Raw genomic sequence first — 15,380 nt, 5'->3', positions numbered from 1 at the left:
ATGCTTTTTAAAATATTGTAAAAAAATCCATGTAGACCTTGGATCCAAAGTCAGTTAATCAACAATTGTTCCCACAGAGAACAAATCATGATTTACACTTGCCATAGATTTTAATTGGTGCAAAAATTTCTAATCTAGTCATCTAGAGTCCCAACTTAACCCAACCCAACCCAACCCAACTCAACCCAACCCAACCCAACCCAACCCAACCCAACCCAACCTAACCTAACCTAACCTAACCTAATTACCCAAATGTTTGCCTGGGATATAGATTTTATTAGATCAAAGTCAACGACAGCCACAATAAACTCAAGTCCCAGTTGGCATTGCGACTTTTTTTAGTTATCTCACTGAAAACAGAAAGAGTTAATAAAAAGTTAGGAGAAAATGAATCTTTGTTTACTTTGCAACTGCATATTTTGGTTCTGTTTTAAAATTATGTTCCTATGACATGGCTTGCTATAACAATTTCTCTCTTGCCATTTTATCGTTTTCATGCCAACCTCTCCAAATCCGGAGCCATCATGAAAGCCATTCATTATTTCCTAGCTATGATTCGGCAAACGAGGTCAGATTCACAAGGACAAAAATTCTCAAAGACTCAAATCGACGGCCAGGTTTTCAAAGTCTTAATTAGCATTGCTGTCTAACAATAAAAGCAAAAAGAGTTAGTTACCTTTCAGAATCTCCGGCAGAGTCGGCTGTTCTCTGCAGAAAGGAAGAAGGGAAAGAAGAAGAAAAAAAGAAGTGACGTTCAGCATTTGGGGTTGAAGATGACAACATACAGGAAAGCAAAGTTTCCCAATGCGATTAACACCGAAAATAGAGAAACCACCCTGAGTAGCAACTGAGTATTTCAAACCGGATGATGACTTAATGCTTGCGCCCACTTTAGATAACGGTGTTAAAAGTTAAAAAGCAGTTCTGAATTTGCAAGCATAGAATGCATGGGTGGGACAAAGATTGAAACATTTTTTTTCCATCCAAAGCAGTAGATTTGAACTCCTTTAGAACAGCAACATTTCTTCTTAATTTTTAATCTAGTATAGAGCAATGAAATGCAACAGGCTGGAAAACAAGTTCAGGATATCTGAAATTTAGGCTTTCTTAAAGGTAAAGATAAAGGTTCTCCTCGCACATATGTGCTGGTCGTTCTTGACTCTAGGGGGCGGTGCTCATCTCCGTTTCAAAGCTGAAGAGCCAGAGCTGTCGGAAGACGTCTCCCTGGTCATGTGGCTGGCATGGCTAAATGCCGAAGGAGCACGGAACGCTGTTACCTTCCCACCAAAGGTGGTTCCTATTTTTCTACTTGCATTTTTACCTGCTTTAGAACTGCTAGGTTGGCAGAAGCTGGGACAAGTGACGGGAGCTCACTCCGTTTCTAGGGATTCGAACTGCCGAACTGCCAACCTTTCTGATCAACAAGCTCAGCGTCTTAGCCCCTGAGCCACCTAGGCTTTCTTAGAGTTTGTATTCGTTTTATAGCTGCGAAGTGAAATAGCTGGGAACAACTGCAGGAAGTCCTCGACTTATGACCGCAATTGAGTCCAATCAAATCAGATCAAGTTTATTACAGTCAAAGACCAGAGATCAGAACAATATTTTTTTTAAAAAACACGCAAGGAATATCCCATTAAAAATTCTAGAATAAAATAATAAATTACAAATAACATCTAAATTGATTTGATATGAACGGAGTCCAAAATTTGCTTCTTAACAACAGAATTTCGCCCCATTTTATGACCTTTCCTGCCACGGCTGTTAAGTGAATCTCTGCAGCTGTTAAATTAGTAGCACGGTTGTTGAGTGACTCTGTCTTCCCCGTTGACTTTGCTTGTCAGAAGGTCGCAAGGGTTGATCACGTAACCCCGGGAAGCTGTAATCGTCTTAAAATATGAGCTGGTTGCTAAGTGTTTGAAGTTGGATCACGTGACCATGGGGTTGTTGCAATGGTCGTAAGTGTGGGAAAAAAACATTAAGAGATGTTAACCTAATCTTGCGAAGCTTCTTCTCCGGTAATATTGTATTGCAAACTAGTGCTTATAGAACCTTTGCTAGACCAATCCTCGAATACAGCTCATCTGTCTGGAACCCACACTGCATATCAGACATTAGTACAATCTAGCGAGCCCAGAGATATTTCACGAGAAGAATCTTCCACTCCTCGGCTCACCACAGAATATCTTATGCCACCAGGCTTGAAATGTTGGGCTTAGACAATTTAGAACTATGCTGCCTTTGGTCTGACCTGAGCGTAGTACACAAAATTATCTGCTACAATGTCCTACCTGTCAATGACTACTTCAGCTTCAACCTCAATAATACACGGGCAAACAATAGGTACAAACTCAAGGTAAACTGCTCCAAACTCGATTGCAGAAAATACGACTTCAGAGTGGTCAATGCCTGGAATGCCTTACCTGACTCTGTGGTTTCATCCCTAAACCCCCAAAACTTTAACCTCAAACTGTCTACTTTTGACCTCACCCCATTCCTAAGAGATCCGTAAAGGGGGGTGTGCATAAGCGCACCAGCGTGCCTACCATCCCTGTCCTACTGTCTCCATTTATTTGTCTCCATTTCCTGTGTTTATAATCATGTTTATACTTATATCTGTTTTTTTTGTTTTCGTAGATATCTGTTTTCGTATACAAGCTTGACAACAAAAATAAAATAAAATAAATGAAAAAAACCTGCTTTCTTGCTGTTTTTTTTGGGGGGGGGGGGGTTGGTCCCCCTGGGCTCTAATGTTCACAGAATGCCAATTACAGATGAAAAAAGATAATTTACCAAACGGAGACAATATGTCTCATTGGCTTAAGAAAGTCATCCAATTATTTTAACAGGACCTGGTTATGCACCTGAATATTTTTTGCACTTCCCCGGCACATTTATAGATGGGTGAGCTTTGGTGTATCAAATATCCTTTCTGGGATCTGCATGCATGTTTTTATAGCGCTAATGAGAAACCATTTTTTTTCCCCTGGTACGGATGAAATCGGGGAAGATGGAAAAATTGGCCGGAGAAAACATTTTGATAGGTGGGGAAGTTTTCTGTAGCTGGTTAGAATGCAAGATTTCTAAAGGAGGACACTTGCTTGTTCTTTGCGAGTTCAGCAGGCAGGAAAACGGCGTAGCTTTGAAGCCAACGAAACAGCTTGAAGCCCCAGCCGATATGCTCTGAAATTCTATCGTACCATTTGTGTATTTGCAAACATTGCTGAAAAGTGTGAACGATCTGAGATCCGCACTTTGGCACGTCAGTCCTTAGCAAACGACAACAGCAAGCGAAAAGAGACATCGATGCTTTCAGATTGTAAACTTCACATTTGTTATCTCTGCTGCAATTATTATTATTCCCCCCCCCTCTCTAATTTGGGGCATATGGCTGCTAAGTGCATTCTGAGAAGTATTGGGTCCTATTTTGGAAATCTCTCTTTTTTTTTTGACTTAGGCCTAAAGTTATTTACCCATGTTGAAGGCTGTATTGCTATGATCCTTCTCATCTTCTCATCTTTCCTAATACATTCTCCTATTGGTATCAATGATTTTATCATTTGTTATTGTAACTTATGAATAATAATCATTGTAACTATGATATGCGACCTATCACTTTGTTGTTTGCACGTACATGGAGGGCTTATGCACCGGAGACAAATTATTTGTGTGTCTTATCAGACTTGGCCAATAAAGAATTCTATTCTGTCCTGTCCTGTCCTGTCCTGTCCTGTCCTACCCTACCCTACCCTACCCTACCCTACCCTACCCTACCCTACCCTACCCTACCCTACTCTTTTCTTATTCTATTCTATTCTATTCTATTCTATTCTTTATTCTATTCTTTCCTTATTCTACACTCTACTCCACTCCACCCCATCCACTCCACTCCACCCCACCCCACTCCACTCTATTCTTTCCTTATTCTAATCTAATCTATTCTATTCTTTCCTTATTCTACTCTACTCTACCCTACCCTACCCCACTCCACTCTATTCTTTCCTTATTCCTCTCTACTCTACTCTACTCTACTCTACTCTACTCTACTCTACTCTACTCTACTCCACTCCTCTCCACTCCACTCCACTCCACTTCTCTCCACTCCATTCCACCCACCACTACACTGCACTGCACTCTATTCTTTCTTGCAAAGAAAAAAGGGAAATTTTGATTGTTTTTCCCAGTTGTGTTTCCATGGGGGTTACAAAAAACACCAGGATAGTAGATTGTCTCAGATCTGCTTCCTTAGTTTAGAGAGATCCCTATTTTTCTACTTAGGTGTGAACATATAGGACAACATCCTAAGCATATTAAAATATGCTACAATTCAACACCTTTCCCTGACTACAAAAAAAAAGAGCCAGCATTAGAAATTCAGAATTCAGTTGATTAAAATGGAATTCCTAATATCGCTCACATTCTATTTCAAGAGTTATCCTTAATAGAGACCCCAGGAGTCTCTATATTTTACAAAAGGCTGAAAATGGCTGTCAGCATCTTGATATGTTATTAGCTTAGCTATCATTAATTTAACTGCTTATACAGTTTCCATCTTCCAGAACCAATTTGTTCTTGGGATGAAGCAGAGGGGAGATGAGAAGTTATAAGGAATGAGATCATTGGTTCATTTAAAAAAAACATTGGTGATACAAAGGATGAGATTCTCCAGGGTTTTAAGCAGAGATTGTTTTTTTTTACGATTACTTGAAGATGCCGGGGATTAAATTTAGGACCTTCCACCACTCAGACTATGAATTCTTCCTAACACATCTGGAGAAACACACTTTAGGATTGCTTGAAACCATCAGGGTTACAGATAATGGTGTAGGAAGACAGGTGGAGCCTGAGGACAGAGTCAAGAAAGGAATCAGCCAAGAATCATTATGTTCCCACAAGCGCTCCATGTCCCAACCTCTCTTTTAATTCTGTTAACTGCTATCTAGTATCTGTTCTGACCGAGGCTCCCCAAGAGCATGAAGCAAGCTCCTTTTACAAAACAACAACAACAACAACTCCTTTTATTAATTTACTGTGAATTCTGTTCATTCACATCCAGCAAAATCTTTCAAGGGAGGATTTACAGTCACAGACCTTATCTGGCTTGGAGAGCTGCCGATATCTGCAAAAATTGGCAAGGAGTCTCGGAGAGTCACGTACCAATGAAGCGAACTAATGGTCTCCTGCAAACTCCACTCCCCTTTCGCTCCTCTTTTATTTCCTCTGGGAGGGGCCATTCATCGTCCACCTGTGGCCTTACTCCCAAGTCGCCTCCTGTTCTTTAGCTGTTCCCTTTGTCTGGCAACTCTGCGCATGCACACACTGGGAACAGGCTCCAGCTGTTCGTCTGCCTCACTGATGTTTGACTCTGAAGGCAGCTGATAACTGGCATACGGCCCTTGCCCCCTCTCTGCCTCCAACATAGAGCCCTCATCAGAGCCTTCCCCAAACTCCAGGACTGGCCCATGTTCCTCCCCAACCTCCTCATTGTCCAAATCTGCTGCCAGTTCCACTGGTAGGCCACAACAATATCAATTTAGTGCTGACTGTTATTTGACAAGCTTAATGTCAGGTCTAAAGAATCAGGACCACACATTAATTAAGTTGAGTTATTGCTGCTTCTTTCCAGGAAAAGAAACCATGAGTTCTACGGAGATTCCCAATTATCCACATCATGGTTGTCCCAAAGGTGCTTTTTCCAAGAGGCAATTGGATTTTCTTGGTTCCCCCCCCCACTCTTTGAAAACATTTTGCTTCTCTTCCAAGGAGCTTCTTCTGTTCTAACACAGTTCTAACTTAGAATTAAAGAAGCTTCTTGATTAAGAAGCAAAATGTTTTCAAAGAGAAGAAAGTCCAGTTGCCTTTTGGGAAAAAACGCCTTTGGGATGAAAGGAACTACACACACACACACACACACACACACACACACACACACACACACACGTAGCTTCAGGAAGATTTTATAGCAATGGAACAACCCATCAACAGTCCCAACAGAACCTCCCTCGAGCCCCCCTCCGCTAATTAATTAAATTCAGACAGATAGGAAATAAATTAGAAAGGGATTCTTAAGGTACTTGAGAACAAGACAGAAAAAACAGAAGCCTCTTTGGCGGGGAATGGAAGCACTTGAGAAATTGCAAGGAAAATTTCAGCACAGCCAAATCATAGGTTGGGAAAGCCATAATTTACAATGAGAACTATAGTTTTGAGGTTCTAAACACACAACAGGCAAACTACAGGTTAGGCAAGCCTCCATCTCCCTTTTTCTCCAATCTTTGTTTTATATATTCATTCTCAGTCCATGGCGCAGTCGACTGTAGAGATTTACTCAGGGGTTTCGGAGACTCTGGTCTCTCTATGTAAGGACTGCAGGGGTGGGCTGCTGGGGGTTCGGAGGGGTTTGGGAGAACTTCTAGCTAAGTTTCTGTGCAGTTAGGAAAACCCTCAAATCCCATTCCTGGCTGGCCCCACCCTCCCCTCCTCTCCCAGGAGTCCCCACAGTAAGGTGGAAATGGGCCCATTTCTGGCCTCCACGGGGCCTCTGGAGCCTGGGAATGCCATTTTCACCCTCCTGGAGGCTCGAGGAAAACCTCCAGAGGCCGGGGAGGGCAAAAATGACCCCCCTGCCATGGTTCAAGAAGCCAACAAGGCCACGCCCACGCCCACCCAGCAAGGAGAACCCCTTGCTAAAATTTTTGAAGCCCACCCCTGCATAGGCGGTTGAAATATGCCAAATAGCAATAACAGATGGGGAAGAAGAGCGCTCCCTACCCATCTGCAACCTTTGCAGGCAGTCCAAAGAGATAACGAGGTCAATAGCATTTAAAAACCATAACCAACACCCAACACCCCAGAAGAACAAGCTCAGAAATTCCAAAAAATCTTGACAGACTTGAACAATGGGACACTGGGTAGAGGTCATCTGTTATGGTGGGACTAAGAGTTGGCTTCTTCAGGGGTGGATAATACAACACCTTTCAAAGCAGCTGCTACACTTATTCACTACTCCTCAGATCCAGCCCTGAAGTAACCAGATTGCCTGAGCTCGTGCTGCAGAGAAGCATCCCTGCTTCCTTGAAGTTCCTAAACTCCAGCTAATCTGAGAACAGATGTTGCCCTAGTTATTTCATCAAAATCTGCCCCGAGCGTAGAAGAGTGATTTTATCAGCAAAATATTTAGCAAACATTTCACATCCTCCAGCAGGTAGGGTCATCTATTTGTGTCTCCTGAGCAGAGAGCTGGCCATCTTCAACAGAGTTTTAGAAGGCGTTTTGATGATGCAATACAGAATTGGAAAAAAAAATACTGCTCCTTTCATTTCCACAGTACAGGACCAATCACAAGCTCTCCAGTATATTTGCTGGTGACCTTCTACTGCTGCACCATAGAGAGTATTTTAACTTACTGCATCTGTGTACGGTTTGCAAATTGCACAGTGGCAGATAGGACAGCCCTCCAGAGGGTCAACAGCCCAGAGGCTCATTGGTTGCCCTCTCCCCTCTTTGGAAGAGCTTTATAGCCTCTGCTGCCTTAAGAAAGTTCAAAACATCCTTAAAGATCCATCTCATCCTGGCAGCCTTTTTAAAAAAATTATTACCATCTGGCAGACGGTACAGGACAATAGAAACAAGGACAAATGGGCTGAAAAACAGCTTCTATCCCAGAGCAGTAGATGTATTGAATTGTACCGTATAGTGTAGTATTAATGCAATATCAGGGGTTTTCAATTTACTTGTATAAAATGTGAAAGATGTGTGTTTTTATTTTATTTTTTTATAGTTTTCTTATGTATAATGTACACTGATGATGGCATTTAATTTCATTGTACAAGGTACAATGACAATAAAGTAATCTAAATCTAAATCATATTTGATAGAATAATAGAGTTAGAAGGGACCTTGGAGGTCTTCTAGTCCTCCCTGCTTAGGCAGGAAACCGTACACCACTTCAGACAAATGATTATCCATCATCTTCTTAAAAACTTCCACTGTTGGAGCATTCACAACTTCTGGAGGCAAGTCGTTCCACTGATTAATTGTTCTAATTGTCAGGAAATTTCTCCTCAGTTCTAAGTTGCTTCTCTCCTTGATTAGTTTCCACCCATTGCTTCTTGTTCTGCCTTCAGGTGCTTTGGAGAATAGGTTGACTCCCTCTTCTTTGTGGCAGCCCCTGAGATATTGGAACACTGCTATCATGTCTCCCCTGGTCCTTCTTTCTATTAAACTAGAAATACCCAGTTCATGCAACCGTTCTTCATATGTTTTAGCCTCCAGTCCCCTAATCATCTTTGTTGCTCTTCTCTGCACTCTTTCTAGAGCAAACATCTTTTCTTACAACCAAAACTGGATGCAGTATTCCAAGTATGGCCTTACCAAGACATTATAAAGCGGTATTAACTGTCCTCAGTTGGTGCTATAGCCTTTCTTTCTACTACTACATCTCCTGGACTACATAGGAACAGTAAAATCCAACACCCTTGTCATTTCTATATTCCAGAAATCAATCAAGTGTACAGCGAAGCTGCCCACTAGATGGATTTCAATGACAACTAAGCCTAAGAGCAGTTCTCACTTAAGATAAATGGAGAGCATTATATCAATAGGAACATAAGGTGAAGCACAGGTCAAAGGCCCACCTAAGGCAACGTGTCTTTCACAGCTGTCACAAAGCTTTTAGTGAACTAGCAGCTTCCTACATCAACAACCGCAGCTGAACCTGGAAACAAGAGATTTAGATGTTTGTGAGTTCATGATATCCCGTTTTTCCAAAAAAAAAGAGGAAACCACTTCCTTTTGCAAACTCAACACCATCCCATTCCTGCCTTGCTATCCAGTGGTGGGATTCAAATAATTTAACAACTGGATCTCTGCCCTAAGGGCCAGCTGGGTAGGCGTGGCTTGGAGGTCATGTGACTGGGTGGGCATGGCCAACTCAACATCACTCACGTCGATGGGCGCTTCGCCTTAGCTGCTACAACGTAATGAGGGTTAACCGGAGAGGCAGTTTCTGTAAGCAGGGCAATAAAGATTAGGCTAGAAGCAACACCAGAATTTTTCCTCCCTGCCTTCCTTACAGGATTAGCCCTGTAAAGTGGGAAAAAACAAAAGGAGATTTCTTCCAACAACCGGTTCTCTGAACTGCTTAGAAAATTAACAACTGGTTTTCCCGAAAAGGTGCAAGCTGGCTGAATCCCACCACTGTTTCTATCCCTTTGCAAAATGCTCCTAAAATATCGTACTTTTTTTAATTAAAAAAAATCCTCTCTCAGACCTCGAGATCCCCAGCTTAGTCTGTCAACGGTCTCCCCTACTTTGTTTTCCTACCAAACGAATCAATAGCTTTTTCTCATCCTGTTCTCTGAATCTGTAACGATTGCTTGTCCAATTTCGCTTCCATCCACCAGTTGCCTTGACAGTTTGAAACTCTCCAAGTTAACCTTTGCTTTAAAAGCCCATTGCCCTGAAATTGACTTCTGGGAAAGAAAATGCATTAAGGAAGTATTTTTAGCCCATTAAGGGAACAAAAAGTGTTCGTCGTATTCGGTGAGGTGGAAGGCAGGAAATCCTGAGCTCTAAAGCAGGAGTGTCCAAACTTGGGAACTTTAAGACTTGTGGACTTCAACTCCCAGAATTCCCCAGCCAGGGAGTTGAAGTCCACAAGTCTTAAAGTTCCCAAGTTTGGACACCCCTGCTCTAAAGCAACTGCATGTCCGTATCTCCTGTTTTCTTGGCACTTAATTTACACCTGCTGCAGGAAATTAAAGCTTGATTTTTTTTTCCATTTCCTTATAAAATAAGAAGAGCAAATATAATGGAGAGAGTCTTACTTGTTGCATTTTGCAAAGTGGAGTGAACAGAATAACAGAGTGGTAGGGACTTTGGAGGTCTTCTAGTCAAGCAGGAAAGCCTCTACCGTTCTGAAGAAACGGCTGTCCAAACTTTTCTTAAAAAACTCCAGTGATGGGGCAGCCACAACCTCCGAAGCAGTGGTGGGATGCAACTGGTTTAACAACCAGTTTGGTGAGTGCGCGCTTCGTGTGCATGTGCAGCATTAAAAAAAATGGCCTTTTAAAGCTTCAAAACTTACCTTCTATGTCAGCGCCTTTGAATAAAACAGCTGACACGCAGGAATCCACTGTGCCATGCGAATCGGCTGAGCTAAAAAACCAGGGAAATATTGGACAGGAAAGAGCAGCGGCAGGTGGGAAGGGCCAAATGCCCTTTTGTGGCAGCCTCTCAAATACTGCAATACGGCTATAATGTCACCCTTTAGTCCTTCTTTTCTTTAGACTAGCCAAACCCAAATCCTGCAGCCATTCTTCATATGGTTTAGTCTCCAGACCTTTGATCATCTTAGTTGCTCTTCTCTGGAAGAGAAGACTTTTCCAAAGTCTCAACATCTTTTTTGTAGTATGGTGACTAAAATTGGTTGCAGTAGTCCAGGTGTGGCCTTACTAGGTTTTTTTTAATAAAGCGGTGCTAATACTTCATGTTGCAGTTGCGATGGATGGCTGTGAAAGTTGGACCACAAGAAAGGCTGAGTGCCCAAGAATGGAGGCCTTTGAACTCTGGTGCTGGAGAAGACTCCTGCATTGAGTCCCTTGGACTGCAAGGAGATCCAACCAATCAGTCCTGGAGGAGATCAACCCTGACTGCTCTTTAGAAGGCCAGATCCTGAAGAGGAAACTCAAAGACTTTGGCCACCTAATGAGAAGGAAGGACTCACTGGAGAAGAGCCTCATGCTGGGAACGATGGAGGGCAAAAGAAGAAGAAGGGGATGACAGAGAATGAGGTGGCTGGATGGAGTCACCGAAGCAGCCGGCGTGAGCTTAAATGGACTCCAGAGGATGGTAGAGGACAAGAAGGCCTGGAGGAATGTTGTCCATGAGGTCGTGATGGGTCGGACATGACTTTGCAACTAACAACAACAATACTTCATGTGACGTATCATTGTGTCAGGTCATCATGGCTTTGGGGAATAGCAAAATGTAAAGGCTGCAACGAGGATACAGCTGTACTGTTGCCCTGCAAAGTACAGAGCTGGTGTCCCTCCAGATTTTACCAAACTACAACTTTCAACCTTTCAACTTCAGAGAGATGCTGGCAAAGCCAGTTGAGCAGCTTTTGAGAGCTTCAGGTCTTTCTCCTCACTGCCTGGAATACAGAGGAAATTCTTGCAAAAGAGATGCCAGCTGGGACAGGAAGAACCCACGAGGTCGTTCAGTGATGTACATTCCTTGACGTAGAGTCAGAGCTGCATTGCTCACCACATCTTCAAGATAATGTCAGGGGATATATCTGAGCTCTTGCAGGTTTTGCAACCAGCATTTGATGCGGCTGCTCCAGCACCCATCAGTCTGCAAATATACCTTGCTCTATAGTAGTAACTGTGAGAGGGACCTCGGAGTCCTAGTGGACAACCATTTAAATAGGAGCCAGACGTGAGCAGCAGCTGCCAAAAAAACCAACACATTTTCTAGGCTGCATCAACAGAGGGATAGAATCAAGATCACATGAAGGGTTAATACCACTTTATAAGGCCTTGATAAGGCCACACTTGGAATACGGCATCTAGTTTTGGTCTCCATGATGCAAAAAAGATGTGGAGATGCTAGAAAGAGTGCAGAGAAGAGCCACAAAGATGATTAGGGGACTGGAGGCTAAAACATATGAAGAATGGCTGCAGGAACTGGGTATGTCTAATTTAATGAAAAGAAGGACTAAGGGATATATGACAGCAGTGTTCTAATATCTCAGGGGTTGCCACAAAGAAGAGGGAGTCAAACTATTCTCCAAGGCACCTGGGGGCAGAACAAGAAGCAATGGGTGGAAACTAATCAAGGAGAGAAGCAACTTAGAACTGAGGAGAAACTTCCTGACAGTGAGAACAATTAATCAGTGGAACAGCTTGCCTCTGGAAGTTGTGAATGCTCCAATCCTAGAAGTTTTAAAGAAGAGACTGGACAACCATTTGTCTCAAGTGGTGTAGGGGTTCCTGCCTAGGCAGGGGATTGGACTAGAAGACCTCCAAGGTCCCTTCTAACACCGTTATTCTAATCTATTTTTAACCATGTAGGCTATCCAATATGATCATCAGGTGGACTTCAAATACATTAAAGCAAGAAGGATTCTCTTTCTACTTTCAACTCCCTTGAAAGTTGGATCTGAAGATCCAATCCTGGGCATGAGTCACTGGAAGTTAAGCTCCTTGGAACCCAATGCATTTTTCTTCCAAGTTGGAGATTATTATGGGATGCGTGCAGAGGACCCGTCTCAGTTGCAGCTGGCCTTAATTGGCAGCTTGGTCACAATTAGTGTAACCAGAGGAAGTGATTTACACGCTGCCAACTCTCAAAGACGCCCGAACGAAAGCAACATTGATTCATGCAAGGACAGAAATGACAAACTGCCTATCAGTTCCATCACTGAAAGGAAGAAGTCTGTCTCCAGGAAAGCTAATTAGTATTTGCTACAGGAAAATTAGAATAGGCTCTTAATACGGGCCCTTGAGACAGCAGTTCAACTAAGTTGAGAGCATGAATACGCGTCAGGGAGGTTTTTCTCTTTTCATTTTACTCCTTTTCTGTATTCAGTAATCACATGGGTTTTGAAAAAAATACCCATCTTTTTAGGTTATTACGAATCCTTTCATTTTTCCGCTATGGGTTAGAATTGTAAGATGTCAAAGGAATGTCTCTTCTGAGTCAGGCTTCTGGAAACTTCATGGATACTCTTTTCTTTGTCTTCCCCCCTCCCTGTGCATCATGCCCCCATCGGAGCCTGAATTGGGAACTGGACCCAACAGATACAGGGGGCAGCTTCATTGGCTTCGGAGGAGAATGAGGCCGAGTCAGGCGAGGGCCTTTCAGGTTTAGGATGGCTTGTAGGCAGGGAGGAATGGGGGCAGGATGACCAAGAGAAGCTAAGCAGTGAACCTGAGAGAGACAGAGCTCAGGCGAGGAGCAAGGACTACCCGCTCCTGATCCGAGAGCACGGAGAGTGGAGAGAAGGCGAGAACAGAGCAGACTACCCCGGCTACTCGGGAGGAGAGTGCCCTGCCCCTCTTCACAAGGCACACCTGGGGACTGAGATGTAAGGAGATGCCACGTGGAGGGGCATTTGTTGAGAAAAAATGCTGGATTCATGGAGTGTTGAGTGATGATGTTGGAACTTGGCATTCTTTCTGGATTTCTGGATACTTGCCTTGCTCCTTTGATTCCTGGATTCCTCGACTTGCCCTACTGGATTTCTTGCTTTGCAGCCATGGTGCTCACAGCATTGGGCTGGACTATTTGCAGCCAGAGGATGCTTGAGGTGTGTGTGTGTGTGTGTGTGTGTGTGTTTGTCATCACTTTGCTCTGGGACTTTCTAAAAACATGGGAGCATTTGGGGACTTTTGGAACAACAAAGGGGTGGTTTGAACTGCCAACTGCCTGTGTTACATCTGTGCCATGCTCCAGGTCATCACACTGTGTCTTTGAGTCTTTTTTTTGGGGGGGGGGGAACGACACTCCTGGTGATTGCCTGCACTAATCTCTGCAGTTTTCTGGGCAAAAGTTTTTTTTCCCCCAGAAGTGGTTTCCCCTTTGCCATTGCTTCCATCCCAGGGCTGAGACACAAGGACTGGCCCAGCGTTCACCATGCTTCATGCCTAAGGTAGGACCAGAACTTGGTTTCTAGCTGGTGCCTTAACCATTAAGTGTCTAACTTTGTCTAACTTTGGCCTTCAACTCTCATAACTCCCCAGTCAGCCATGCTGGGTTGAAGTCCAAAAGTCTTAAGACTGCCAAGGTTGGAAACCCGTAGAATAGCCCAAACTGGCTTTCTAGAATACTACTATAGGAATGTTAAAAATAGGAGAGAATGGCTTTGGCATAATCGGAAGGGAGAAGAAGATCCGGTATTTCTACTATAAATCCTATTTTGAATCAACAAATCACAACTGCCAGGAAGACATTCATCCTAGGAATCCAAGGCCAACCTATTTCCCAAAGCCCCCGAAGGCAGAACAATGGATGGAGACTAATCAAGGAGACGAGCAATCTAGAACAAAGAGAAATTTGAGAATTTCCACAGACAAACCTAGAACAAAGGAGAAATTTGAGAATTTCCATAGACAAACCTAGAACAAAGGAGAAATTTGAGAATTTCCATAGACAAACCTAGAACAAAGGAGAAATTCCCTCACAGTGAGAACAATTAACCAGTTAGCCTCACCTTCAGAGCTTTTGGGTGCTCCAACACTGGAGATCTTTAAGAAGAGATTGGACAACCATTTGCTGGAAATGGTGTAGCATCTCCTGATTGAGCAGAGGGTTGGACTAGAAGATCTCCAAGGTCCCTTCCTACTCTGCTATTGTGTTCTGTTCATTTGAAGAATGCCTTGCCTCCAGAAGTTGGGGCTGCTCCAACTCTGGTGGGAAAAGATTGGACAATCGTTTGTCTGAAATGGTACAGGGCAGTGAGGGCAAAACCTTTAGGCACTGAGTGCCCAAAGTGCGTGCATGCACGCTCCCAAACTGCAAGGTGTGGGCATATGCATGTGTGAGCCCCATGCATATACCCGCACCACGCATATGCGCCTGTACCCTGGCACATGCATCTGCAAACCGCCCAAACGGCAAGGTGCGAACCCCCTGGGCATGCGCTCCCATGCCCTACGCATGCGCAGTAGAGACCCTAAGACCAGCTGGCTGGTGGGAGGTGCACACACATGCCCGACAGAGACCCGAACAGAGATGGGACAATGGCACAGGTGCCCACAGAGAGGGCTATGTGTGCCACCTCTGGTATGCGTGCCATCACTAGTATAGGGTTTCTTGCCCTAACAGGAAGTTGGACTAGAAGACCTCCAAGGTCCCTTCCAACTCTGTTATTCTGTTATTTGAGAACAGAATGTCCATAACAGGCAGCTGATAGAATAAGGGTTATCTATTCCAGCCCAACCGGACAACAATCCTTTTCCCCTCCATGGTGGATCTTTTCTCTAGCATTTTTCAGACACTTGGATAAGAGCCAGATCGCTTCATCTCCTCACATCTATCATTTCTTGGGTTCCCTTGTCTGCCGGCGAAATGAAGCTACAGAATCTCCTACACGTAATTCCATTAGGAATACTTATCCCCTGCTTCATTTATTCCTCACAGCGTGAAAGAAGAGGGAGGGGGAAGATATTATATGCAAGTAGGAACAGAAAGGCCTGCGCGCACTCTCTCTCTCTCTCTCTTTCACACACACACATGCGTACACACACACCATTTATAATTACACAGAGCCGTTTTATTTAAAATAAGTGTTTAGGAAGTTGCACGCCATCGAAACCTAAAATTAAAACATTTGGAGCGATTTCATAAATTGCTTTAAGGAGGGAAACTTTGCTTCA

General features: G+C 43.5%; 1 protein-coding gene across 6 annotated transcripts in view; it reads right to left on the bottom strand.

The window, feature by feature from the left end:
* The window catches only part of LOC309397768 (connector enhancer of kinase suppressor of ras 2-like), a 341,564-nt gene that overhangs the window by 47,658 nt on the left and 278,526 nt on the right, over positions 1–15,380 (bottom strand). For all 6 annotated transcript variants that reach the window (XM_081964086.1, XM_081964088.1, XM_081964087.1 and 3 more), the window contains one exon: positions 677–708. In XM_081964086.1, the coding sequence (XP_081820212.1) occupies positions 677–708 (32 nt within the window). The remainder of the gene's footprint in view (positions 1–676; positions 709–15,380) is intronic.

This window comes from Natrix helvetica (genome assembly GCF_964273705.1).
Source record: "Natrix helvetica genome assembly, chromosome: 11".
NCBI classification, from domain to species: domain Eukaryota; kingdom Metazoa; phylum Chordata; class Lepidosauria; order Squamata; family Natricidae; genus Natrix; species Natrix helvetica.
The sequence above is the reverse complement of the archived record's forward strand: the minus strand, read 5'-3'. Positions and strand labels throughout refer to the sequence as shown.